General features: G+C 43.8%; 1 protein-coding gene across 10 annotated transcripts in view; it reads right to left on the bottom strand.

Annotated features, from left to right (window-relative positions):
* LOC119174109 (uncharacterized) overlaps positions 1 to 16,225 on the bottom strand; it is a 155,584-nt gene extending 139,359 nt beyond the window's left edge. For 3 of the 10 annotated variants that reach the window (XM_075896208.1, XM_075896213.1, XM_075896214.1), the window contains exons 1-4: positions 15,603 to 16,222; positions 3,704 to 3,809; positions 1,668 to 1,691; positions 294 to 320 (exon numbers count right to left, since the gene is read on the bottom strand). In XM_075896208.1, coding sequence (XP_075752323.1) covers positions 294 to 320; positions 1,668 to 1,691; positions 3,704 to 3,797 — 145 coding nt within the window. In that variant the 5' untranslated portion in view covers positions 3,798 to 3,809; positions 15,603 to 16,222. Of the gene's footprint in view, positions 1 to 293; positions 321 to 1,667; positions 1,692 to 3,703; positions 3,810 to 15,602 lie in introns of all 10 variants that reach the window. The other 7 variants (XM_075896206.1, XM_075896207.1, XM_075896204.1 and 4 more) reach the window with 4 other exon arrangements.
* Positions 16,226 to 26,786: the final 10,561 nt, after the last annotated feature.

Below are 26,786 nucleotides of genomic sequence, written 5' to 3'. Positions count from 1 at the left end.
CTAACCCATGTCGTCACTCCTGCTATGTTTCATCGATCAAGACAGTAGTATTTGTAAATATTTAAATAAATAAATAAATAAATAAATAAATATTAGAGAAGTTGCTGTACTCTAACAAGATAAATCAATTTCCCGAGATCATTCAATGTTTATTGAAGACAATTCGGGCATATATTTTGAAAATTTCCTTCGCATGGCTCATTTGCAAGTTAGCCGTGACGGAAAACACGTCAAGAAGTCTCTGCAAACGGATGTGAGCGAAATTGCAATAGAGCTTGTATTTGCCTACTTACTCGTTTCAGAGGGTGGCCTCGGAAGTCCTGAAAACAGGAAAAACAGTGGTTGTTTGTATTGACCAGCATGAAGCACTGTCACTGTATCGTGTCTGAGAAGAACTTTCGTCGGACAAAAAACAAACGCGTGCAAAGAAACACTGATAAACAATACGGGAGCTGTGAGTTCTTTTGCTCTCAACAAGCTTTGTGTATGAAAGTGTTTTCTAATAATAATAATAATTATTATTAGAAAACTGCTGCTATTATTAATAATAATAATAATAATAATAATAATAATAATAATAATAATAATAATAATAATAATAATAATAATAATAATAATAATAATAATAATAATAATAATAATAATAATAATAATAATAATAATAATAATAATTACTATTATTATTATTATTATTATTATTATTATTATTATTATTATTATTATTATTATTATTATTATTATTATTATTATTAATAGCAGCAGCAGCAGCAGCAGCAGCGAAGCACCCTAGCCCCTGTTCCGCCGAGGTGGACAGAAAAAAGCGTTTTCTGAAACTACCAACGAATACCAACTCACTCAGACTAAGAATGTCCTATTGGTGCTTACTTACCTACGTAAATATTTAAATAATGAATATAGTTATGAACCTACTCAGTGGCAATTATTTGACTTGCGCAGAATGAGATGACGTCACATAAGAACAAATTTTCGCAAATTAGCATTTACGATATTGAAAAACCAGATACCTTCACATCACCATGTATTATGTTGCCTTCTCTACAATATATTGAATATTGCTATGAATTTAGTGCCTATTGACACAAGTTCATGAGCTCAGACGCAGCATGGTGCGATTGATATGAGTGGCTAATTACAGTGCTTTTCTCGATAATAATTGTATGACCTGAATACATACAAAATTATCTTTGTCGCTTATAATATCAATGTGAACGGCGCAGACTGTACAGTTCTTACGAGACAAGCCACTCATTACTTGCAGTGAATATTAGTAGTGAGTACTAATAGGTGAAGAAGTGGGAAGCACATGGGGGACAGGCGCCCGCTAACTACTCACTTCTTGCCTCTTCCGGCTGAATATCCTTAATAAAGCATGGCTACTTTTTTTCTATAGACCGAAACTATGACGCCCTAATGGATCTGACATAAAAAAAACTGCCACATTTGAATCACAGCAACGCAATAATACATTTTGTGTACCCACCGCACCTTCCCTCCACGCCGCCTAAATCAAATGAGAAGCCTAGGCATCGGTACTGATGCGCTCTATACGTCCAAAACATTGCAGTGCTTCACAGTAGGAAACAAGCTTCTTTGTAAGGAGTACTACTCTGCTACGGTTAATGCATATTTTGTTTTGCGAAACTTACCTGAAAAGAACACTCCATTGCTTTCTGAAAAAAAAAAGAAGGAAAATACAAGTTCAAGCAAAATACGCGAATAAAAGACGGAGCATTTATTAGGTGTACAAGTCATACATAGCAAGAATAAGTTCATCTACAATTACCTCATCAAGTTTTACTAAAATTTAATGCAACACTAAATTATCTGTGCAGCTTCATTACCTGTTTATAAGCATGAGTCATAACCACTTTAGACTGGTGGGCTATGTATAATTATATGAAACTACGAGAAGAATTCAAATTGTAATCCCAGATTTCATGGCATTTGTGAGAATATTTTACGACACACAGGCGGCCTTTCACACTATTAGGGCGGTGTCCTCATTTGCATTAGCCGGCACACGTGAAGTTTGAGCAACTAAGGTACAAGTTGCCCCGAACCATCTTTTGCGGAAACTTTACGGACCTGTCTGCCAGTCTGCTGACTCTAACAGCCGATGCTTATCAAAAATGGTATAAGGTGTCTTGTCCTTACATTTCGAAGTAGTTCAAACATTTGCTTGTCGGTGATGTTGATTGGAATTGAAACCATGGTGAGACTTAATGCGGCAAATAGGCCGTGAAAGGCATACATCTGAAAATTGTTTTTTATTTATTTGGCATTATTACTTCTATTAGTCAACTTTTCAAGAAAAAAATATCGTTCCTGTACATATGACCAGCTATCTAAACAGGAAGCTAGCAACTGCGAAGGTGACAATCGTGTTTGCGCAATGTCACCTCAAGCTTAAAAAAAAACACATACAAGGCATATCACTCCAGAGGGAGGATATATACTTGGCTGCCCTATAAGCGTAGAGAGAAAACAATGATTATGCGTATTTTTTAAGAGCACTTCCTAGTGCCGACACTGGGCCGCTTTTCTCTTGCCTCATTTTTGAAAGGTATGTGTGCAAGAAACGTTCAGATTGGAGGTCTTGTCTGCTCATTTTGTTTAGCTGTACAGGGGATATAAATTACAGTACACAATGACAAAATGAGTAATTGAAAACAGTTAAATCAGATGTCGCAATCCACTCCTTTGTATTACATAAAAATCGCTAACAAGTGTGCGATTCAACACAAAAACACGCGAGCCTCAGCAGTTGCTTCAATTGAAATAAAGTCAGCACTGACACTGCCATTGGACAGAACTGAATTAACACAATGAATAATGATTGAAGAACATTTTGAGCACCAAACTAAGCTAAATTGTATTGCAGCACACAAAGAGAGAGACAATAAAGCGATAGAAGGGCAGGAAATCTTGCTAAACGTGTTGAGTGCAGTTTCATACCTTACTACAATAAGGGTAGTCAAAAAGGTAAAGACGAAAAAGTAAGAGGGGGCAAGAAAGCAACAACGACAAAAAAGGTGCAGAGGGGAAGTGCGACCTATTGAAGGGCGACAGAGTTGGTCGGAATTCTAGCAATGAGTGTTTTTATAGAAGTCTATCGTGAAGGCCTGGGCAGCACAGCACAAGCGGCAATCAATGCGCTGGAAGCACAGAAATAGATATAAAAATAGAAGAAGAGACAGGGAGGTTACCCTCGTGGTTAACTGGTTTGCTAACTTGTACATGGGTGAGGGGAAAAGCACAGAAATGCATATGACACTATGGGGCGCAGAAAAAGTTTATCGACTTGGACAACGCTGTTGCTGGCACTTCTAAGCATCAGTCCACTTCAACCACTCATGTTCTGGAATATGCCATAGAAATGATGGCAATAAAAATGTCACTAGCTTAAGTGAATAAAACGCATGCAGTGGCTTCCTTTTATTTATATATGTCGCACTATTAAACATAAGATATTGTTCCCCTTTCTCCCCAACCTCAATGTATAGGGTAGCCAGCCGAGACAATACTTATTTAACCCATCTGCCTTTCCTCTCAATTTCTCTCTTCCTCTCTCTCTTTGAACAGAAGTCGGGTATATTCACAACAAAACTAATAGCTATGAAGTGAAAGCCACACTGTAAATAACAGTAGAATAGGGGTTAATGAATAAATTACTGTGTCTTACCTATAGCTTGAAGCTTCTGTCCAGTGCAGGCTGTGATTGCAATGAGAAAATTGATGAACAGTGATGTGCCTGCCGGCTGTTTGTGTCCACCCATAGCAGGTCAAACCTTCAGAAAACAAAAAACAAAAGGAAAGAAGTCAGAAAAGTGTTTGTCGTCAAAACACAGTGCTCAGGCCATCAAAAAACAAAAACTTGCACCACTGAACTTGCTCTTGAAGAGAGTACAGGCTCACAGAGTGACTGCAGCGTTCAGCTTCAGCAACTCCCATAAGAAATATATATGGATTGCTTTTTGCAATGAAATCTCACAATACAATCCTTTAGCAGTAGTAGAATTTGCAATGACAAGTCACCAAGCGCAAACGGCGTTTCCAGAAACTGCAACACTGTTGTCTCATTAACCGATAACTCAGTTTAAGGGTGTACCTATTAACGGCGCCGGATGTGTGTAGGATGGAGAATCACAAGTTGAACAACTGTATTGCTCCGCGGCCTCTTATTTGAGTTATAGGTTAGGTGCCAGCAGAATCCTTGAGAACGCAGCTGCACATGGAATGACATTTGACTGGGACAACTGCCTACAGCAGCATACATTACATAGTTGTCCGGCAACCATGCGCTGCGTTCCCTACCTGGTGCTCCACGGCGTGTACCCCAACCTTCCAGAAACAGAAAGGCTACAGGGTATTAAAGCACAAGAAGCGATACGCAGAATGTCGTTCATTTTTGCTAGGCACTAAGTACCACTGGGAGTTCTCAGCAACAATGAGGCACAGTTTACGTCAAGAAAGCTTACCTTCTTCGCGGCGTCGTGTGAGTTCAAGTATATAACTTTCAGTCCGTACTTTCTACACCAAATGGGCTCACAGAAAAAGGAGTGCAAGTTGTGAAAGATATGCGCCAGACATGTGTGACACATACCTGCTCCCCGGGCCACCCAAGAACGGGCACGAACAAAGATGAGTAATATTACCGCGAGAGCATTAAATAAACAACTGAAATCAGCAGCGTTGACCCGACGAATGCAAAGAATATTTGTGACGGCCCCAGCAGGAAGCAAACCCAAGCAATCTGCAAAGAAATCAAGCACTCTAGCACGGAGCTGCTCCAAGTCTCGGAACTGCTTCTGAAATTGACCCTAATACTCGTCGAATGTCAATTGTGGTTGCAGTTGTATTCATTTAATTTTTTTAAATTTTACACATGTACCCCTAAGATACAGCGTTCACGTCGGGTTAACGTCAATCATAGTTAAGGGTCAACCACTGAAGTTGATTCATGTAGCGCTATCAAGGGTTAAACCGTCCTCAAGAACAAAACAGCTACATATCAGCTTAGCACTTCTGAGGGGTGTAATATCCATGTTAATGTTGGCATCGGTAAAAAAACTCGTTCAATAAAACACATGTGTCTGTTCAACATATATCTGTACGTACAACATTCGTTAGTATCCTTAGCGTCATTTCGCAACATTTCGCTTAATAAAAATATCCAAACACATTCACCTTCCCTCCACATGCTTCGCATAACATTGATTCCCAAAGTTCGAGGGATCGCTTGATTTTGTTATTCGTAAGTTGTCTAGCTTTAGAGCAAAATCTGTTATGAGATCATAGCTAGGGTCACGCGCAGTTGTCCGCTGCCGCCGCCGGTGTCTGTTACCACATCACGTGAAATTAGAAAAAAAATTAGCACCGATGACACAGTGGGGCTTGAACCCAGGTACTTTGAGTGGCAGCCCAGTATTCTGCCGCTGAGCCAGACCGGTATGCCTTAGGCTGGCTTGTGGTCACGAAAGCAATCGCGGTATTATAATTCATAAAGCGTTTTAAAACGCCGAAACAACAACCAGTGACCGCACAATGCGGATAGCGTAACGAGTGGGTCGTCCAATGTTCCGACCCGTTACAAAAGCTTATTCTCGTTCCCCTATTAACTGTCGCTCATACCCACTTCCGCCATAATTCCTCATTGTCAGCAGCCACTGCATGAACAAAAGGCGCAAAATTCTTTGCATGTTTTAGCGGATGTGACTCTTCTCAGAAGAATGACAAAAAATATCATAGCGAATGCCAGCCTACTACTCAGATACATTTATTATTGATGCCCTATAAAGCAAGTGTGTTTCCAGTATTTACCCAATTAGTGTTTTGATGGGCTCTGAAAGGCCGCTCTTCTATCTTTCGCTGTGACTGTGCTGCGCCTTCCACGCAGGCCTGGCGTCTTTTCGTCTCCTGTTTATTTTACTAGGTCGACGTTTGTGATATGTCTTTAAATAAACTAGATGGGTGCCTTGCGCATGTTGCATTTTCATTTCATTTCATTTCATTTTATTATACCCCTCAGGGCCAGAGGCATTACAGAGGGGGAGTGGTAAAAGCACAAAAAGGTAACAAAATAAAAGGAACAAAATATGCAAGTACAATAGAGACGCACTATAAGTTAGAAAGAGCCTGAGTATACAATATTAGCTACAGAATTGCGAAAATGTTTACAGTTATTAATGTTTACAATGTCAGCGGGAAGGCCATTCCAATCGCGAGAGGTTCGTGGTAGAAATGATTGATAAAAGTACTCAGTATTACATGAAGCGAATTTAAATAGTTTTATAGGTGTGCGCAGTGTGAAGCAGGACAAGAAGCACGCAATGGTGAAAACCAGCTCGTACTTTCAATCGAAGCTTGCTTAGTTCATGCCGACGTTTACACGAAAGACGGGAGAAACGAAAGGTGCCTCTTGTCCTGTTCCGCGCTGCACCATCTGAGCGGTATTTATGCTCTCTGATAGCAGCACATGTAATGATATGGACCGTCCATATGAAATACGCCCTTATGGACTAGGAGTGTGAAAACAAAACATGATGTTTCCCACAAACGCGCCTCTTTCCGCCTCTGGCCAGCTGAATTAATGTTAAATGCTGCCACAGACTTTTATGGGGCATTGTTGTGCCATAATATTCTCAGACCTCACTGATGTTTGCTCACTAATCGTGCGTCAGTTAACTGCATGTCTGCCGTCCAGGTGGCGCGGGTAAAACCAAAGGTGGTCAACGTATGATGAAAAATAATTCCTATGGACACAGCCCCAAGTGGATGAGTTGGGAAAGAGATGAGCCGAGAAAAGTATTGTCGAAACACGAGCGCGAGTTTTGGAACATGCATACGGCCAGGCTTTGGGCTCTGCCATCAGTTAGGGCTCTGCAAGAAGCCGTGATTACTTTAGAAGTACGCTGACAGAGGCTAAGGTTGTCGCTTGCGACAAGCAGGCCTGGCTGTTACAACGAAAACTTTTGTAATAGCCGACGTCAGAGCTGCAGCTGGGCTCCATCAGAATGTTAGGCCTATCCAGATTCAGAAGCTATGCCGAAATGCACAACCCTCTTGCTCTTAGGTTTGTGACCTTGTGGGTGCTATGTCACCGATGGCATTCGTGGATGACGTAAAGAATGTATATACTAGTTCCATCGTCCGGCAGAGCGCTGCAGAGATCACAGGCCACCTTCATTTGCATTTGGTTATTCGTTACGAGGATTGTTATTTCAATAGATCTTTGGTAGCTATAAATATCAGTAAGTTAGACCCGTGATACCCCCAATAAGTAAAGCGTACAGAACAGCCTCGGTCGTATCTTCGCATCAAACGTAAGCTGTTTTCTGCCCTAATGAAGCTCACTACTACTTTGGAAAGTAAGCTAGGCCAGTGGTTACCACTTAAGAAATGGTAAGAGCGCTTCGAGCGAAAGAACAACATTACGATAGAAAGCAGGTCATTATTAAAGACGCTGGCTTATAGCCTCATTGTGTTTGCCTGCTTCCTTAGTTGTATTACTTTGGTGGAAACTTTATAACAGTCCCCTATACTACCATAGCTATCATTGCACTAGCAGTATTTGACATCTTAAAATTTCGACCTGGTTATCTGAGGGAATACATACAGACCTTGATTTAAATCCTCAATTTATAGTTTAGGTCTAAATAGACAAGCTTCAAAACAGATTTTTCCCATTTGCTGAATATTATCGCTTATGAAAGCCTTGTCTGGGGATCTGCAGGGGTTCGCTATTATATCAATTTCCCCACAAAAAAAAAATATTCGGTGTTTATGCGGACCTCTTGTCGATCGCGCTAGAGTTCACGCGTGTGAAGAAATCACGTCACATAAACTGATATCGCCGACCCACTGGACATCATGTGCACGTATCTTCGATGGTAACAACGAGCTACCTAACAAGGTCTGATATATGTTCAATAAAAGATATGCGCTAACGAAAGAATAAATACAAAAGGGAGAAGTCAAGGAGCTTATACCGACAGCAGTCTGGTTGACTACCCTACACGCTGGCTGAAAAGGAAAATGAGAATAGAACAAATACACAGAGAGAAACGAGCGTAAGTAAAAAATAAAGGAAGAAACAGAAACTAAATAATCATCAAACATTCTGCCGCCTATGTAGCGTTAGCACTACACAACAGCCACGAAAGTTCACAAAGGTCCACGGTCCTTAAAAAACACAATAACACTTTCACTGGTTTGTTAACCAACGAGCGATGAGGATGGGGTCCCACCAGCATCTGCATGGAGAGCGGCTGGTCATTCAATCGCCATATAAAAAAATTGACGTATTCCACGTACAGTGGGAATCGATGATATGCGAAGCACGAATGAGAAATACTGATATGTCACTTTAAAATCAGCACAACGTTACGAGGTGGTGGTAAATGATACGGTACATGACTTTCATGTCACGATTATCATGTTTCGATGTGTCGTTTACCTTCGTCATCTATTCACGTCATGTGATACCAAATGTGGTATCACATGACGTGAGCTAGTGAAACGTGGAGCTAGTGAAACGGCCACGAGCACGCCATGAACGTGGTATGTTGTCATGTTCTTACATGACAAGCGTGTCACGTTTATCATGTTTGCACCAGTCATATATTTCTTCATCCATTGATGTCATGTTACACCAAATTCGGTATATGTGGAGCTAGCAAAACGGCCCCGATTGCATCATCAGAAACTCAATATATGGAGCGCTGACGCGCGCACACACTGGGCACAGCGACGCTACGTTATCAAAACCGAGCACTCTATAGTCTGATGCCAGGCGCGACCAGCGTCTGTCGGCGCGGCCCTACGGCAGCCGGCGCAAAATGCGACATGCTGCATTTCGCGCCGATGCGTTACCCAGACAACACTGCGTCTGCCTCTTTTCGTGACAAAGGGACGCCAGACGAGCTGAAACGCGCATGCGTCAAACACGCAGCGCGGCGCGCGCCTCCGTCTTTGACCGGCGCCTGGCGTGGCAACGCCGGCGTGACGCTACGAAATGAACGCTGGTGAGCACATGCACCACTTCACGTCGAAATGTATTCGCGCATTGACTGTGGCATGTAGTGATGTTTTAGGAGCGAAGCTCCTTAAGGCGTGGGCTGTGCGTCCCCTGTATGTAACCACCTCTCGTTATTACGAGAGGTGGCTACATACAGGGGACGCACAGCCCACGTATTACGCTAGCCACCGCCCGATCTAAAGGGTACAGCCATATCCATCCGTCCATCCGTCCATCCATCCATCCATCCATCCATCCATCCATCCATCCATCCATCCATCCATCCATCCATCCATCCATCTGTCCATCCGTCCGTCAGTCCGTCCGTCCGTCCGTCCGTCCGTCCATCCGTCCATCCATCCATCCGTCCATCCGTCCGTCCGTCCATCCATCCGTCCGTCCGTCCGTCCGTCCATCCGTCCGCCCGTCCGTCCATCCGTCCATCCGTCCGTCCGTCCATCCATCCGTCCATCCGTCCGTCCGTCCGTCCGTCCGTCCAAAAGATGCAAGATGTTATAAACTAGACGGCGGTACGTGTAGTTGATTATGAAAGATGCGAGGTGTTATAAAATAGGAATGATGCCACATATATCCGCAAACACATCGGCACAGCCAAAATTACAGACTGGCACGCATATAGAAAAGCGCTAAAAGCGCATGTGACCGCCATAGACGACTTGGACGAGTGGTGCAAAGTAATTCGAAATGAAAAGCAAATGTACACCAAAACTGTCGCCAGAACAGATGATACCCCTGAAGTAGACGCTCACCTTCTCCACCTGTGGGAAGCAAGAAGAAACCTCACTAAAAGATGGAAAAGGCAAAAGCGAAATAAGAAACTCAAAGCGAAAATTGAAGAAATAACGCAGCAAGCCGAACAGTACGCTAATCAACTCGCGACAGCCAACTGGGAACAATTTTGTGATTCACTAAATGGAACCCTAGGAACAGCAAAGACATGGAATATCCTAAGAGCCATGATTGACCCTCTGAAAACTAAACGCGAAGGACAAAAATCTCTAGAAAGATTATTGCACACATATCCAGGCACAAGAGATGACCTGCTTCAAGACATCTATACTAAGTGTTTCGGCGCCCGAGCCATCACAGCCCCTTACCAGGCTAAATACACTGGGCTCCCAAACTCAGAACTGGATGCACTTTTCACGCATGCCGAGGTCAGAGCGGCAATCGTCAGCATGAAACGCAACACAGCGCCTGGGGCGGACCAAATCACCAACGCCATGATTCCCAACATGAATGACGAAGCCATAACAGCGCTTCTAAACATCATTAACAAACACTGGGTGAATGGCACTATACCACAACAATGGAAGCATGCTGTAATCAATATGATACCCAAACCAGGAAAGAAATTGGCAATAGAAAACCTCAGGCCAATCTCTCTTACCTCGTGCTTAGGCAAAGTGTTTGAGAGATTAATAAATGCCAGACTTCAACGGCACCTTGAACAAAATAACTTGTTGCCAAACACCATGTTTGGTTTCCGCTCGAACCTTTCGACACAGGACATCCTTCTGCTTTTAAAGGAGGAAGTACTAACAAATGTTCCAAAAGCAGGAGAAAACATTGTCATGGCCAATGACATAAAAGGCGCTTTTGACAACGTAAGCCATAAGGCCATATTAGATGGGCTAGCAGCGACAAACTGCGGTCAAAGGACGTACAAATATGTACAGAACTTCCTTACTAAAAGAACCGCTGTTATCAGATTAGGAGAACACGAATCCAATGTCTTCCACCCACCGAGCAAAGGCACACCACAAGGCGCTGTGATCTCGCCTACGCTTTTCAACATAGCCATGATTGGTCTAGCCAAAAAACTGGAAGGTATTCCCGACATCCGACACTCCTTCTATGCGGATGACATCACTGTATGGACAACCAAGGGTAGCTTGGCGGAAAAAGAAGAGTGGCTTCAACTGGCAGCTAAAACTATCGAAGATTACACTAAAGAAAGGGGGCTTCAGTGCTCAGCAGACAAATCGGAACTCATTCGGTTCTCCAAGAGTAAAAACAAAGGACAGACCCGAGCCTCCGCCTTGAGGTCAAGCTAGACGGCAATATTATACCAGAGAAAACAACTGTTCGGATCTTAGGGATGTGGTTACAGTCCAATCAAAGATGTCTCCACACACTGAATATGCTTAAACGAACAGTTCAACAAATTGTTCGTATGATAGTTCGAATAACGAACAATCGTGCTGGACTGAAAGAACAAGACGTGCTTCGTTTGGTAAAGAGCTTAGTCATCAGCAGATTAACATACTCGCTATCCTACCACAACATGAATAGAGAGGAGAAAGAAAAAGCAGACAAAATAATAAGGATGGCGTATAAAGCAGCTCTGCGACTACCACAAAGCACTTCAACTGCGAAGCTATTAGCGCTCGGACTTCACAATACATTTGATGAGTTGGCTGAGGCACAAGTAACCACCCAGATTAACCGCCTGCTACAGACGACAACCGGCAGAAAACTTCTTCAGAGGATCGGCCTCGGCGAACAAGTACAGGCACGTGGAAGAGCTAAGGAATTGTCGTGCTCAGTCAGAGCCTGGTACAAAATATGCCCCCTACCGAAGAACATGGACCCAGTTTTACATGCTGGAAGGCGTAAAGCAAGAGCCGTTTACATAGATAAACAGACAAAATATCTGAATACGGCGAGATTTACTGACGCTGCACCATATCAGGTAAATGCAAAGAACATGGTGGCCGTGGTCACAGACCGAAAAGGAAACGTCACAAGTTGTGCCTCCATAGCCCAAGCCTCTATCACAGAAGCGGAAGAGATAGCGATTGCGCTGGCAATCAAGGAGGGCAGGGAGCGAAAAACCCCAATGACAATAATCACAGACTCGAAGGCTGCATGTAGAAATTACGAAAAAGGTAGAATATGTATGAAGGCCTTCCAAATTCTAACCAAAGCTCACAAGGACTTCCCAATTGAATACACCCAAACCATTATCTGGGCGCCGGGGCACGAGGGCGTCACCGGGAACCAGTTTGCGGATGAGGCGGCTCGAGGCTTCACAGATTACCGAGCTTCCTTGCACACTGCAATAGAGGATCCAACGCCCCTAGACCCTAACTTTGGTGCAATTCTTCAGTATTACAGGGACAATAGAAAAGTGTATCCAGCACCGCATAAGAAACTTACAGCAATGGAATCGGTGGCATTACGCAGAATCCAAACAAACACATACACGAACTTACACAGGCTGCATGTATTCTACCCCACAGCATACAAAGATATATGCCCGTGGTGTGGGGCCACACCAACTCTGTTTCACATCACGTGGGAGTGTACGCATCACAATGAAGAACACCACAACATGAACAACACAGAGGGACAATGGGAGGCGCTGCTGTCCAGCTCGGCCATTGTTGATCAGCGCTGGCTGGTCCAACGGGTAGAGACAATGGCTAGGGCCAGCGGAGCCCTGGAATAGGGGCCCGACCATTTGGAATGCTCCGCGTTATGCGCAAATAAAGTTTTCTCTCTCTCTCTGCCACATATGGCGCGTGTCATCGTTCGATATAGTGCGGCGACGTACGCTAGCGGGAGCGTTGCAATAAAATCGAGTGGGCAAAATGTACGGAGGATTCATGGTTTACCAGGTTTACCTCCGGAGCTTCGCCCACTCATCATCATTCACTTCGTGGATATGGCGGCATTTTTTATATGACACGCATCTCATGATTATTATGTCTGCACCAGTCACATACCTTTTTCATCCATTCACGTCCCGTAATACCAAATTCGGTATAGGTGAAGAGAGCGAAACAGCCGCCAGCGCATCACGAGCGTGGCTTGTAGTCATGTTGTTACATGACAGGCATGTCATGATTTTCATGTTAGGGTCTGTCGCTTGTGTTCGCCATGCAATCATGTCATACCAAAGCAGTTTTACAACATGGCATGTGAACGAAACCACCGCAAGAGCTGCAGGACCATGAAATGTAAATCTTGACATTCATGACAACGATGGCTTGACTTTTATGTTATGACTAGCCAGATATGTTTTTCATAGAGTCATGTTATGCCATACCAAGTTTGGTATTGATACCATTATTGAAACGGCCAGGAGGGCTAAAAGTCGTAAGTGGTTAGATAGATAGATAGATAGATAGATAGATAGATAGATAGATAGATAGATAGATACGCTCATAGTCGTCAAAGCTCGCTAAGAAATGCTTCGCATTTATTAAGAAAGCAGTATTCCTTCAGAGGCAAATCGGGGAAGTGGCATAACATGATCAGTGTCTTCCTCGGAGCCGCAGACAACCCATTCTGCACTGTCGACTACTCCTATTAATATTGCATATGTCTTCGTAGGGGAAACTCTCAAACAAAGCTGACAATCATGTAAGGCATCACGTGGACGAAGTTCGGCTTGAGGTCAGAGCCCCAGCATCAAGTTGATTTGATGGCAAAGCTCCCTAGCAGCGTCTGTCCTATGAAGGGGAATCGGAACGGTAGTTTCTTGTTCATGCGATGTACGAGCCGCGTTGTCTGCCGAAACATTGCCACTAATCCCACAATGACCATGCAGGCAATGAATGTCAAACTCTTGTCTTTTTTTTATTTGACGCGGTGATACAGTCTGAGAATTCCGTATGTAAGCTGTTTGTGGCGTACACGCCAGAAAGCTAACTGCAGACACGGTAACATTGCCTTTCAGTTAGAGAAAACAGCCCATTTGCTCGGTGTCAGAATCGATGTACTCTAGCGCATAAGTTCTGCGTCTGTATATGTAGTCAGAGGGGATAATATGAGCCATAATAATATTTCTCGTGCTGCTATCATCAGCACACCACCAGAACTGAACACAGTGGTCGAAACATTAGCGTAGATGTTCACGTGGTTGTTGTAGGTTTTGTGCAAAAAATAAAAAATAAATATAGGCTGAGTTGCTGTAATGCTGGGGCAGGTAAAGCTGATTTGTTTTGCAATTCTGAAATTGTGAGACGTGTTTATGGGAGGTTCAAGCGCCATGGAGGAATCTCCAGCTCTTCCGCAGGTACATACCCTGTTGTAAATGATGCACGATGGGAATAGGCAGATTTGCTAAATGAAGTATGGTCCTAAAGCAGCGAGGCTTGCCAGGTGGGGACAATGGTTTCTGGCATACCGGTTGGCATAATCATAGTCTCAGCAGTGATCTACGTTGTGATGGAGTAGTATTGAGCAGTGACGAGGGATGGACAGCGTGGTAAATGAAGGCCTGAGCTTGGATGTTTTGGATCGTGGGCAGGTTAGTTTTGCAAGTGTGGTAAATAACCTAATAAATGGTATTTAATAAACTAAAAGGAACCAAATAAACCTAATTAACATTTCATTACGTACCTTGAATCTGCATGTTGTCTTTCCTGTCATCTCCTTCCTCCAACATTCGCAATCATACCCTGAATGTTTGAACTGTATAGTATTTTCCTTTTCTTTCCCATAGTTCTTACATTTTCACTTCGCAGTAAGTATTGTCACTCGATAAGTTCAGTATTATGACATTGTTGTCAAAGAAGCTCGAAGTGTAACACGAATTCAAGTTATTTCGAATTCTCGGTCGTTATTACAGCAGAAAAAATCCAAACGGCACTGCCATAAGCGATGAACTAGAAAAAAAAAGAAGATTCAACATTTATTAGTGCTTTTTGCGACCACTTTTTGCATGAAAGATGAGTAGTCTGGTATTTTTCTTGGTTCTCGAAGTTGTGGTCACTCTCTCATCAGACGGCTGCGATTGCTCTACAATCGCGAAAGTTTTCCCGTAAATTGCAAATCTCCTTTTACATGTGTTCCCTCTTTAAGCGCTGCATGAAGCTGCAATATCGACGAGTAGCAATATTTCCGACACCTGGGTGATTAACAAGGATCTGCTTAGTGATACAGATCTGTAGGGTGATTAAAGCTACATGTTTTTTTTGTTTAGTGCACACAGAAACCGGTTTTTAAGACTGTGCTTTTCGCGCACTGGTCTTATAAGATTTCGGCCACTGCTGCAGTAAATTTCAAGAATAATTCACGTATTCGGCTGTAGAAAGGCAGAGACATCGATGGGCCGCAGTCAACGAAAGTGGAAAATTTTGCCCTGATAATAGTTAACATGGTTCATCGCCAGTGGTTCACATCTCGCACATGAGGCGTTTGCACTATGCTTTTTTCAGTAAAATATTAGTGTATCAATCGTGGAGCCAACTTTTAGCTACTAAGGACTTTCAAAGAAAACGCCGGAAGAATGTCGCTCAGATGTCCCGACATTGCGTTGCACATATATGCGCAAAAATTAATTTGAAGTGCGGACACAGGCAAACGACTATATGCCGTTTTTCGTGACATTCGGTTTTATTACGGAGAGAATATGCTCATCACTTTGGCGGAATTACAATAGAAAATTCTTATCGCAACATATAGACTGCTGTATTTCTGAAGTAGGTATCACGTGTGTTATGGCACCGCTTGGATGACAAAAGCGAAAAAGAACTCTGCATGCGGCGCATACGCAATGCGAGTTAATGTTGAAGTCGCTAATGATTCTTACCTGTGGAACAACGTCTTCTTTTAGGATCTTTCTTTGCCGCTGTGTGAGAAACTGTTCCCCCGGGAGCTCGAAGTAGGATCTCACTGAACGTAGCCAATCGGTGATGCTAAGGCTGGCGTGCACTCCTGACCACCCCCAAGAACACTTGTAAGCACTTATGCAGATGTTATGGCACCGTCGCCCATCGAGGTTGAGCCCGCGTAGTCTTGGATATTTACCACGCAATCCACGGCGTTTAATCGTGCTTCACGAAGAAAAGAAACGTTGCTTCTTTTCGATTCGGGCTTTTCCGGGTCACGGGGTGGGGGCCGGATCGAATGAAGTGCTGCAGCGGTGAGTGCGGTGCTGTCTTCGGGTACGCGTGCGCTGCGTGGTATGTGGAACGGTGGTGACTACGCTTCCCAGGAACGGAGTAGGCAATACAATGCGTGGGCGTCTACTGCAGTTCAATGCAAAACTCGGGGCTGCGCCTTTGGGCTGGTGTAGGCCGGGTAAAGGTATAGAAGAGGCGACGTAGGACGCGTTTAGCGAAGACGCGTCGGCGATGCCCGCGGGCCCGGCATTGAATAGTGCCCGCTACGCGAAGACGACGGCGAGCGACTTCGGAAGGTAAAAAAGCGAGGGAGGCCGTGTAACGGAGAAGTACCATCGTGAGCGTGGAGGAAGGTATTGGCGGGGAGGAGAGATGAGGGCAAGGCCACTCGACCTCTTCCTCTCTCTTTCAGCGGTCGTCGTTTCACTCGCTCTGCGCGCGACTCGTTCTTGAATCTCTCATCCTTTGTTGTTTTTTATTATGTTCAGGTCTCCTAAGGCGCAGTCGTGAAGAGGCAGGTGTGTTTTCATGATGCAGCGAGTTGTTTTTTTACCTTTATGCTGCTCGTTTATGAAGTGCATCACTTCGTCTGTTTCACCAGCACACCGTAAAGAGTCCACAAAAGGCGATCGTACGCATCAACTGGCTAATAGGTGAAGAGCACTGCTACGTAATTCAGTGTCTGAACAATGGCGGGCTGAGAAGAGCTCGATGCTTCGAGCAAGGAAGCCACCACGGAACAGGCCGACGTCCTCCTTCAGTGATCAATATCTCTAAGAACCAGTAAATGTGCAACAAATGGAACAAACATCACTCAAAAACACTTTGGCAAGACTGTACTAGTAATTATTCGTAGTAGCGTATAAAGCGAGCTATACCATAGTATACGCCGCCATTTCACGCACACACGCAAAATAAAGTCTTTTTGTTGGTATAACTTACACAGTACGAATACGAGGTAATTGAAGGACTGTCTAAAGTATGAAAAAAAATTATTGGCAGTCTGAATCATTTCTAGAATCATGCACGACAGGGTGTATACAACACAGTAGTGGCAAAAAAAAAAGAAAAAAGGTACGAATACATAACAAAAAAACAAGAAGGGCATAGAAGATTTTTTTTTCTTGCTACCATAGTAGGAAATTAAGCGTTCTCTATTTGTAGGAAGGTTTTAAAAAACTTTCCTGTAACTTTTGTTCTAATTATTTATACAATTGAGCAGGTCCGAAATTCACCTAATTTGCACTGTTGGGTTGACTACTAAAGTCTCCTGAGGAGGTACGCTGGAGCGTGATATGCTCATGAGAGCAGCGAAAGTGTTGCCAAGCATTTAAATGCAAAATTATTTATTGCGCAGAAAATTAAAATTACTTTGCAATGTTTTTGTTGAAAAGGTGCCAGACTTATCTTCTTCGTCGGAAATCAGTGGCGGAATTCAAATACATGTTCATTCTAACGAAAGGTTTTCACCAGCACCGCACCTTTTCTTACGACACCGTGATTGGCCAATGTTCTTTTTTTTCTTCGATACAATAAAAACGTGAGATTTCTTTAATATAGGTAGGAATCGTTTGTTCATGCTAGTTTTTGCATGAAATGCAACTGTAGCAGGGTCGAACAGGGTATCCCACCTGAATTGGGCCAAGATTACAGAAACACAACAAAATGCCAGGGGCTTACAATAATCGCACCAGCTCTATATTATTGGTAGACATGTGTACTTACAGCAAGCATTTATAGATCACTTAACAAGTGTTCTTTCCTTTTTTTTAACTTTATAACTCAAACGTTTGCTTGAATTGCTAACCTGTCAAATGTAAGCTGTATGCCTTCTCAAATACCTAACTGATGGAATGATTTGTGCTGAAATGGGCTGCATTTTTTTATCAGAAAACATGCAGCTCAACATAAATGCAAGGTATCTGGATTGGTTATCGTTTAATGTAATTAAAAGTATGCCTGTACTATCAAGGTTTCGGTAGAGGACGTTGTAACTAGGTAATTTAGGATCTTGTGTTAGCGCAGAATAACAATAGCGCATGGTTCATATAGAGTACAGCTGCTTGCATAGTTTGGTCGGAGAGTCAAGCTGATTCACACACTCACGGCGATGATCTTCATTTTATTTTGTTTCATGGCGTATTTACTATGGCAGGGGTCAATAAAGCATGGCCCATGATCCTCTCGCTTGCGGCCCGTGGCCTGTACATGAGTGTCTTCACCTGATACATTCTTTTTCTTTTCTTAATATGCATGTGCGTCATGCAGCTAGGCAGACATGGCTGGTTTTAATCACCGTTTTTGTGGGGCAGCTCATGTGGTCAACAAAGTTGAAGCGTTACCGTGAAAGAAGAACAGTCATTCAGATTCGGCGTCTTGTCTTAGGTCCTTTTAAAGATCGGTATCCACATGTTGTTGAATCTAATTCCGACCCCAAATCTTCTTCAAAATTGACCCGTATATGACATACAGAAAAGGTATTTTTTATTCCTTATGGTTTGCTAATAATGTGTACACATAAATCACCCCCACTTCTCATTCTTACCTTCTTCGTGACCCAGCTCTTGAGGGGCTAAGTATTGTTACTGCGGCCCATAGCTTGATGTGTTTGATACTCCTTGCTTTCATTTCCATGTCATCATTGTGTTTGCACTTTTATTCTTTAGAAAAAGAATGACACGTAGAAACTTGGGGCTAATAGCAAGAACAGGTCATGTATGACGAAGAGCAATAAACACAACAGTCAAAGCGCGCGTCATTTCCGCGCTGTTACTGCTAAGCATGTACAGCCAAATTGCCACAGAGTTGCACTCAAAACAAGTAAGAAGTGCTTCCTCTTTCAATGAGGTGTTATTTTAGAGTTAATGTCTCGTTTTTTCTGCAGGCCTTTTTTTCTTCTCCCATCCTCAGCAAAATACCGTGTCTCTATGACGCCTAGCCCTAGACATATATTGGCTAACATGTAGCTATTGTGGCTATGCCACATTGATGGTCTGGAGGCCATACAGAGGTCGCGATCTGTTTGGTGCATACGTAGATGTTGATGCTCAGACAGATCAGGAAGAAGAGAGCAGTATGGCACACGGCAGTGTGTCTTTCGGGGTATAGTTGCGGCCACATGCAAGCAATAAAGATGCAATCGGCCCAAAACGCGTTTATACACCATCATCTGACCACCGGAAGCGTCTCAGCAGGTCCTTATGATCAGCACAAGCATGCACGTTTGGCCGGTGTGATTCCCACAATGATTTCCAGATAGCGCATGTCCGTAAACGAGGTTCCACAAATGCGGTTCGGCAATCCTACTTTTTGATAACGAGTTGGGGAAGGGGGAGGGAATGGGGGTGCGTGGACATCATACAATGTTGTCCAGGTTTCCGGATTAGACCGTAAGTACACCTCGTTTCCTCTCTCTCCTCGATGTTACAGCCATTCAAAACACAGCCGTAGTACAGTGCCCACATCGTCTATTGTTGAACGTAGGTCACCGACCCAGCTCTTAGGAGACGACCATCGCATCTTGCACCCGCTTTTCCGCTTCTTCGCTTCGACACCGTGATTTCCTATTAAACTGCAATTTTGTCTGTTTTTTTTTCTTAGTCTGATTCTTTGCGATGTTGTTAGACAACCATGACTTTCTACCTTAGCTAACAACGCTTCGTTTGCCCTTGTTTTGATATATTTTTAAGTGGGTCATTCTCACGGAAAGGGAGCCAAGGCAGCAATATGCGCCACGCGACTTTTTTTTTACCTTTTGTGATTGACTTTATTTTTCTTTGTCTTCCCATTCTCGAAGCTATTTCCGTATTATACATGCGAGACATATACCGCTGGTAATCATGTTTATTTTTAGTAGGCCAAGGCGCCCCATGTGAGCGGCCGGTGCAGTGTACATGGAGAGGTAAGCGGGTGAACGAGCCACGCTCATCACTCGTGCGAGATCTCGGGCGAATGAAACTGGTGGTGTTCATGTTGGGATCTCAGCGAGTCGCAGGCATGAATTGAGCAGCGCGTGCCTATCAGAGCCCACTTGTAGTATTTCACCCAAATATTGTAGCGGGTGTACGGTTACCATAATAGGAAGGTGCAGAATATGCACAGTTCGACGACACTGGTAGAATATACAACCAAACTCCTAGATTTTTTACGATTACAGTTGAAAGCATATGCCGTTGAGAACGGGCTGGTGATCTAAATGACATGGAATTGAACATAGTTTCACACTTTTGAAACTGTCTGGACCAACTATGACAACTTTCCTAAAGAATGTAGGCAAGGAAAATGGCGAAGATTATGCTATTAAGCATTGATGGTGCAAGCAAACATGTACATATATGTTCTGGCAAACGCGCATGCACCCTTCTGGCGCTTCTTTCTGTTTCCTGCCGCATTATGACGGCCGTGTCAACCATTCAAACGGAGTACTAACTAGGCACATGTCGCTGCCCTTATTGCTAGTGATGTCCCGCTCCTTCGGCCGCATAGATTTACGAAACCACCCGCCAAGGTGGTCTATTGGCTAAGGTACTCGGCTGCTGACTCACAGGTCGCGGGATCGAATCCCGGCTGTGGCAGCTGCATTTCCGATGGAGGCGAAAATGCTGAGGCCCATGTGCTCATATTTGGGTGCACGTTAAAGAACCCCAGGTGGTCTACATTTCCGGAGCCCTCCACTACGACGTCTCTTTTATACATATGGTGGTTTCGGGAAGCGAAATGTCACATATCAATCTGACTTACAAAACTGCTCTGAAATGATTCGCAATGCATCATCGCTTGTATAGATGCCCATTGCATGAGCCGACAAGGGTACCTGCGCCATTGGTAGGTTTCTTGTGATGAGTGGCCTGGCAGTAAATGTTAAGGACGGACAAGCAAGGTAATAACAAATCACTGTCCAACGTCCCCATCCCCCAATTGAGAAGAAAGCTTTCCTTAAAAGTAAAAGCTTTGCTTTAGAGTAAAAACTGGTGGCGCACACATAGAAGAGCACCGTTGTTTTTTGTTGTGGCGTCGCGCTCGTCCTCCACAGTTGAACAAGGATACTTGTACCAAACTGGTTGTACGAACTTGATAACGGCGTGTTCGTTGGCGTCAGGCCCTGGCTCCTCCTCTTCCAGCTTCACGTCACCACTGAATAGGGCCACGTGGATCTGTGCGCCGGCGCTGCTTATTTATTTATTTATTTATTTATTTATTTATTTATTTATTGTACCCTCAGGGCATACAGCATTATAGAGGCGAGTGGGTTTAGAAGACAAAAAATACAATTGAAACGTGAAAAACAAATCACATTCAGTACATGCGTACAACACTCGAGAACAACGTGTAAATGACAACGCTTACACAATATCTAAAAAAAAAGAAAAAAAGGAAGCACCGCGACAAATCAAACAAGGAATCAAAAAATCAAACAAGGAATAAAAAAATCAAACAAGGAAGCACCGCGACAAAAAAAAAATACCGTAATGACGATCTAACACACAAAGAAAGTACCGAGAAAAAAAAATTACAACATGGAATAACGAATCTGCGATACACAAATGAACGGTAACCGAACAGCAGCAAACAAAACCAGGGAAAAAATAAATGCGTTGAGCACATCAATGCATAAAATTTTCGAGTGCCGCCCGAAAGCATTCCTGATTAGTAATCGTGACTAGTGACGCAGGCAGGTTGTTCCAATCATGGCATGTTTTTGGTAAAAAAGAATGGGAATGGGCTTAGCTTCAGAGCGCGGCCGCACCTTGTGCGCTGGCGCTCTGCGGAACACCTTTGCGCTGCGCTGTGTTCGCGTGCAGGTGGGCGTAGTCTTACTTAGAGTAGACACCAAGAGTGGACGTTGGTTTGAGTGAACTGGCAGTCATCATTTAAGTATGTTATTCTCTATGTGCTCAAGTGGAAGTTAAACACACACGTAGGGCGTGGTGATTATGCACTTGGCAGGATGTGAGGCAGCAACGTTGCTCTATGTGAATTTAGATGGGAAGGCACTCACCTCACTTCTGAAGAAATATCAGTTCGGCTCAAAAAATCACGGTGCGCCTGTCTTTCATCCGTACAAAGACAGCCGCGACAAAGGATATTCGTTCAAACCGAAAATACCTTCTTTGTGTTCGCGTAAATACAAAGCATATTGAAAATAAAATGAAGCTAAAATAAGATACCATTTTAGCCTGGATACTGATAGCAGACGCCTTTACATGTTGCCACCACATTCTTTTTTCTGAAAAAAGCCAGTTCGCAAACGGATATTTAGACGAAGAAATTTCACATACTAACTGCACACATTAAGGAAGCGTGCAGGTCTACGAACGTAGTGAGATTGAAGGTCTATGCCAATTCTGCTTGCTTGGTATGGCAGTAGTATTGATCTCATGATGCGCAGCTCAATTCTTAATCTATAGTAAGATTTCGTGGTATCAGCTTTTCTAAACATTTTCATTGGTTTACCTGTTGTATGAAAACATACATCAAACATCTGTTCATGTTGGCAGACCCATTTCTCGCTTTTTTTTGCTTTCGCACTGACAAGTGTTTTGAATGAAGCCCGAACCTGTTTAAGTTATGTAAAAGATATTTAATAAATGTGCGAGAAACTTGATTATTGTAGTTAGTTGTATAGTGCGAATGAAAGTGAACAGGGAAAGAAAAAAAGGAAGAAAAGACGAGTAATGACTTCTAAAAGAAAAGTTTAGTTTCAGCTACCAGAACTTTCATTGGTAAATTATGGCATTTTCCAAATTTATGTCACGTGTTGAGAATACTTAGCGCTTTTTTTTACGCGTGCGATGATCTAAATTGCGATGGCTGATATCCGAAGATAAAGAGTTCTGTTCGAGGTTATCACTTGTCTGCACTCTCGATTCTTTTTCCCGGTGAATTTATTAGCTGTATGTCCTCGTTGTGTGGCAACGATAAGTTCGAGTTGCTCTCATAACCATTTGGACCATCTGTCTGAAGGCAACCCTGATGGGATGCGAAGCAGCAGCGTTGCGCATGGGTGGCGTGAAGGGTTGAACGGTGCTACCCGGGTGCTGCGGTGAGCGCTGGAGCATTCGCTTAAAGCGATGGCTGGCGTAGGCCTTCTAGGTGACACATACAGACGCGTATCAACGCGTACGTTAGGCGCGCGTCAGGTTTGTTGCACGTGAACCAACGAGTTGGCGGTGTAGCGAGCGGTGGTCGCGGCAGGTGTTGCGGGCGAATGGAGGAGGCGGCAGTTACAGGCGCCGCGGCGAGGATGCGGCAGGCAAGGAAGAAAGTGGTGTCAGTGCGCACAGCAAGGGGAGCATGAAGTCAATGCGCAGCAGCGGCGTGACCTAGTTGACAATTCCCCAAGACCTGCGGCGCGTTCGACCGGAGGGAAAATGTTACACAGGCTAATCAAACAGCTCCTTGGCATTCATATGTGCGTTTCGCAGGCAGCCAGAAAGTTTTCTGTTGAGGTCGAGGGAGGGGCGTGACTTAATAAAAGCTCTGGAAAGCACTTACTTTCAATATTTATTGTCAGCAAAACATCCTGTTTCATTGAAATACGGGGGAAAAGGGGTGTATTCTCCCTGTTTAAGGGCCTGGCGTTTCGGTTGCATTTTTCCAGAAAAGTAAATATTGATTTCGATATTTGTATAATCAAACGAACTTAGTTTACAAGCGAAAAGAAATACGCATTCAATTCTCCCCCCTAGTGACAGTGTGATACAGAATTCACTCTTACCATGGCTAAGCCCACAGAAATGATCAACATAGGTGTGCCTGTACAGATTACTTCAAACGACTGAAAACGTAATCTTTAATTGCAAAAATCAAGCCAAATTTAGTAATTAGTCTGTCCGAAAGCCGTGAGTTTTTTTAAGTTATGTCCGTGAGAGGGACTGCTTTTGACTCGGGAGAGAATGTGCAACGTCACATTATATAACTTAGTTTTTATGGCGATTCAACTGGCAATTAGAAATACGTGCCTCAAAAGACCACATTTATGAGATAACATAACTTGATGAAAATTTCTTGAAATCATAATGAATCACACGGTTAATATATGAAGTCAAAGTGACAAAAATTGCGCTATTGGTGAAATATCAAAAGAACGATTTAAAATATAACCTATTTTCCGAACGATGGTGTTCTTAAACACCTGGACAGACCAAATGTAAAACTATTTCATGTATGCACTTGGTCAGTGGCTTGCAGCCTTCAGTAACGAAAGTCTACAAATGTGCACTCGTAGAATTTTTCTTCTTTGAAAGGTATAACTTATGTATGATTTGCGAACAGGAATTCTTATATTTGATTGAAGGTTTCTCCAACCGAACCTAAATATTTCATAATTCATGGGAAGGTGGGATGAAAGATATATATTGCGAGACGAGTTTAGTAAGTCGTACAAGATGCTGAATTGATACTGCTATTGCTTGTTGTTCTTACTATCTAAGTGAATAGTTATATCGTCCAACAATGAAAGAAAGTACCTCATGTATTTTTTTTTAATTCTATCAGTGAGTCTCTACGAACACAACGTACATGAATTCTAACGTACTCCCAAGTATGCGACGCAAATGTGCAAAGCAAGCTTTTTAAACGCTGTGGCGTCAAATATTTTGTGACAGAAACTCATTTAGGGAAAGCGACGTCTTCTGAAGCTGCAGGAGACCGTATTTGCGTGATTAAACGGGAGTATCATCAACCTCGTCCCAACCGGGTGTACAAGTCCTGTGGAAACGTCTTCCACAAAACGGGAGGAGTATTCGGTGCGATTCTGGCAATCCTGGAACTCGCAACTTACACACGAGGGCACTGACGTGTCGCTTGCCCCACCGCTGCGCCTATCCTCCTCGTCATTGCAAGCACTCCGCCTCTCGGAACCAGTGATGCTGTCGGCCGTTGTTTGCTTCAGTTGGCGATCGCTTCGCGATGGCAACTTAATTGGATGGAGTGGCACGCCTCCCCGATGAGAATCCGGCGACTGACGATGGCATTGCGACAGGTTCATATGCTTTCGCTAGCGAAGAACCTCGCGCCTCCCCGCCACGGAGCTTCGACGCGTATCGTTCGCCTCGATCGGTCGACTCACGAACGCACGGAGGCAAGACACCACGTCAGTGCCGCCGCGGGAGACCACGTCCGGATCCGTTACCGAAAGCACCGCCATTCGGGTTTTTCTTCTTTTTTGATTCTATATTGAGCAATGCCACAGAGGACGGATTGCACCTGCGTCAGTGTCTGTTGTTTATGTCTCGCACGAATCCTACTGCTCGCGAGTGCCGGACGCTGAGTATCTTGCCCGGGCGTCCGTTTCACAACTGCCGCAGAATGATGACGCCCGTCGCGAAGTGTACGCGAATTCCCGAGAAGAGCTTAGTGGATGGCGCTATGTGAAACGCGTGTGCCCTTCTGGGCGCCTGGAGTCCTGACAAGTCTCTCTTGCGGGTCGAAAGGTGAATACCCATCGAAAACTTTATGTTTACGGTGTGAACAGGGGGCTAAGTACGCGAATGGGCCAGAGGGAGGCAGCTTCGATCATTTAGACGTAGTATATATAGGAGTACGAAAGTGGAGGAAGAGAGGCGAAATATAGGTAGGCAGGAAAGTTAACTAGTCTGCGTTGCAATTTCGGAAGAGAGATATTACAGATGAGTGTTGAAACGTGTTTTTCGCCGCACGATCCTGGCGCAGGCTTCAACCTCGCTGCAGGTGCATGCTCAAGTGCTATATAAGGCGGAGTTAATAAATAGAACTGCAACCAGGGCGTGTGCTTTAATCATAATCAATCTACATATGAGCGAGAGCAACGGTTATTCCAAGCCAGAAATCCGCAACGGCTAAGAAATGATTCCGCCATATATCGTGGGTATTTGAAACTAAATAAGCAAGAATGGCAGACATGCTATGCTGCACTAGTCATCCTTGGCATAGCCGCAGGTAACGTGCAACGTTCCTCTTTTCCGAAATTGCGTATGTGAATATGTGCACGCACACAGGCAAACGCACGCACGTGCCTACGAAAATTTACGGCATATCTACGAAGTGAAAGATGATGAGTGGTTGAAGCTGCGGAATTGTTCGGTGTTACGTCAATCACAGATGACATTGACGGCCCACGCATGTAAATGAGTGCGAAGGCGGTGTAGTTATGTACAATGTTTGTTGCGTTGAGCTTTGAATTCAGTTTTGCCTTCATTATTGCTGCATTGTGGAATTGTATTTAGCATGAAGTTGACAAAGACTGGGTTTGGACACGTTCCCCTGGTGGTTGTTGGTTGTTTCCACTCATACGAAATGTCTCTCAGATCATATAGAGACGCCATGTACTGCACAGTCCAGTCGTTGTCCATGGTAATCTTCATCTCCATCACAATAATGGCGTATCGTGGGTACCTTGGATGTGCTCTGCCGCGATGGCAGAAAGAGATTATGTGGTCTGGAATGAGCTTGTTCTTCATTCTCACCAGCATTATCATCATTGTCAGCGGCGTCTCCAGCGCACAACACCAACGCCGATGTTAACGAACAGCCCTCAACCATTAGAAGCTTCGCCACTAAAACTTGTTGGATATCTACTCGAAAAAAAAATGTTCGGCTACGCTCTCGCGAGTCACACATCCGCACGCACACACACGCACGCAAACACACACATGCAGGAAAACCACTCACACTTACATGGACACACATGCATGTGCACGCTGTTGTATTATTTTTTGCAGAAATAAACCCTGTCTAACCGTTATTGTATACGCTTACAATATAATTCCTTCTTGCGCTGATGCTTTTACCACGGCCAATGTGACTTCACACGTCTAGTAAAGACGTTTACGTTGAATAGGAAACAGGATTTAACCCTGTAGTAGGTATATATGTAGCCTCCGCACAAAGAA

Source organism: Rhipicephalus microplus, chromosome 5, assembly GCF_043290135.1.
Source record: "Rhipicephalus microplus isolate Deutch F79 chromosome 5, USDA_Rmic, whole genome shotgun sequence".
In the NCBI taxonomy this organism is placed as follows: Eukaryota; Metazoa; Arthropoda; class Arachnida; order Ixodida; family Ixodidae; genus Rhipicephalus; species Rhipicephalus microplus.
The sequence above is the reverse complement of the archived record's forward strand: the minus strand, read 5'-3'. Positions and strand labels throughout refer to the sequence as shown.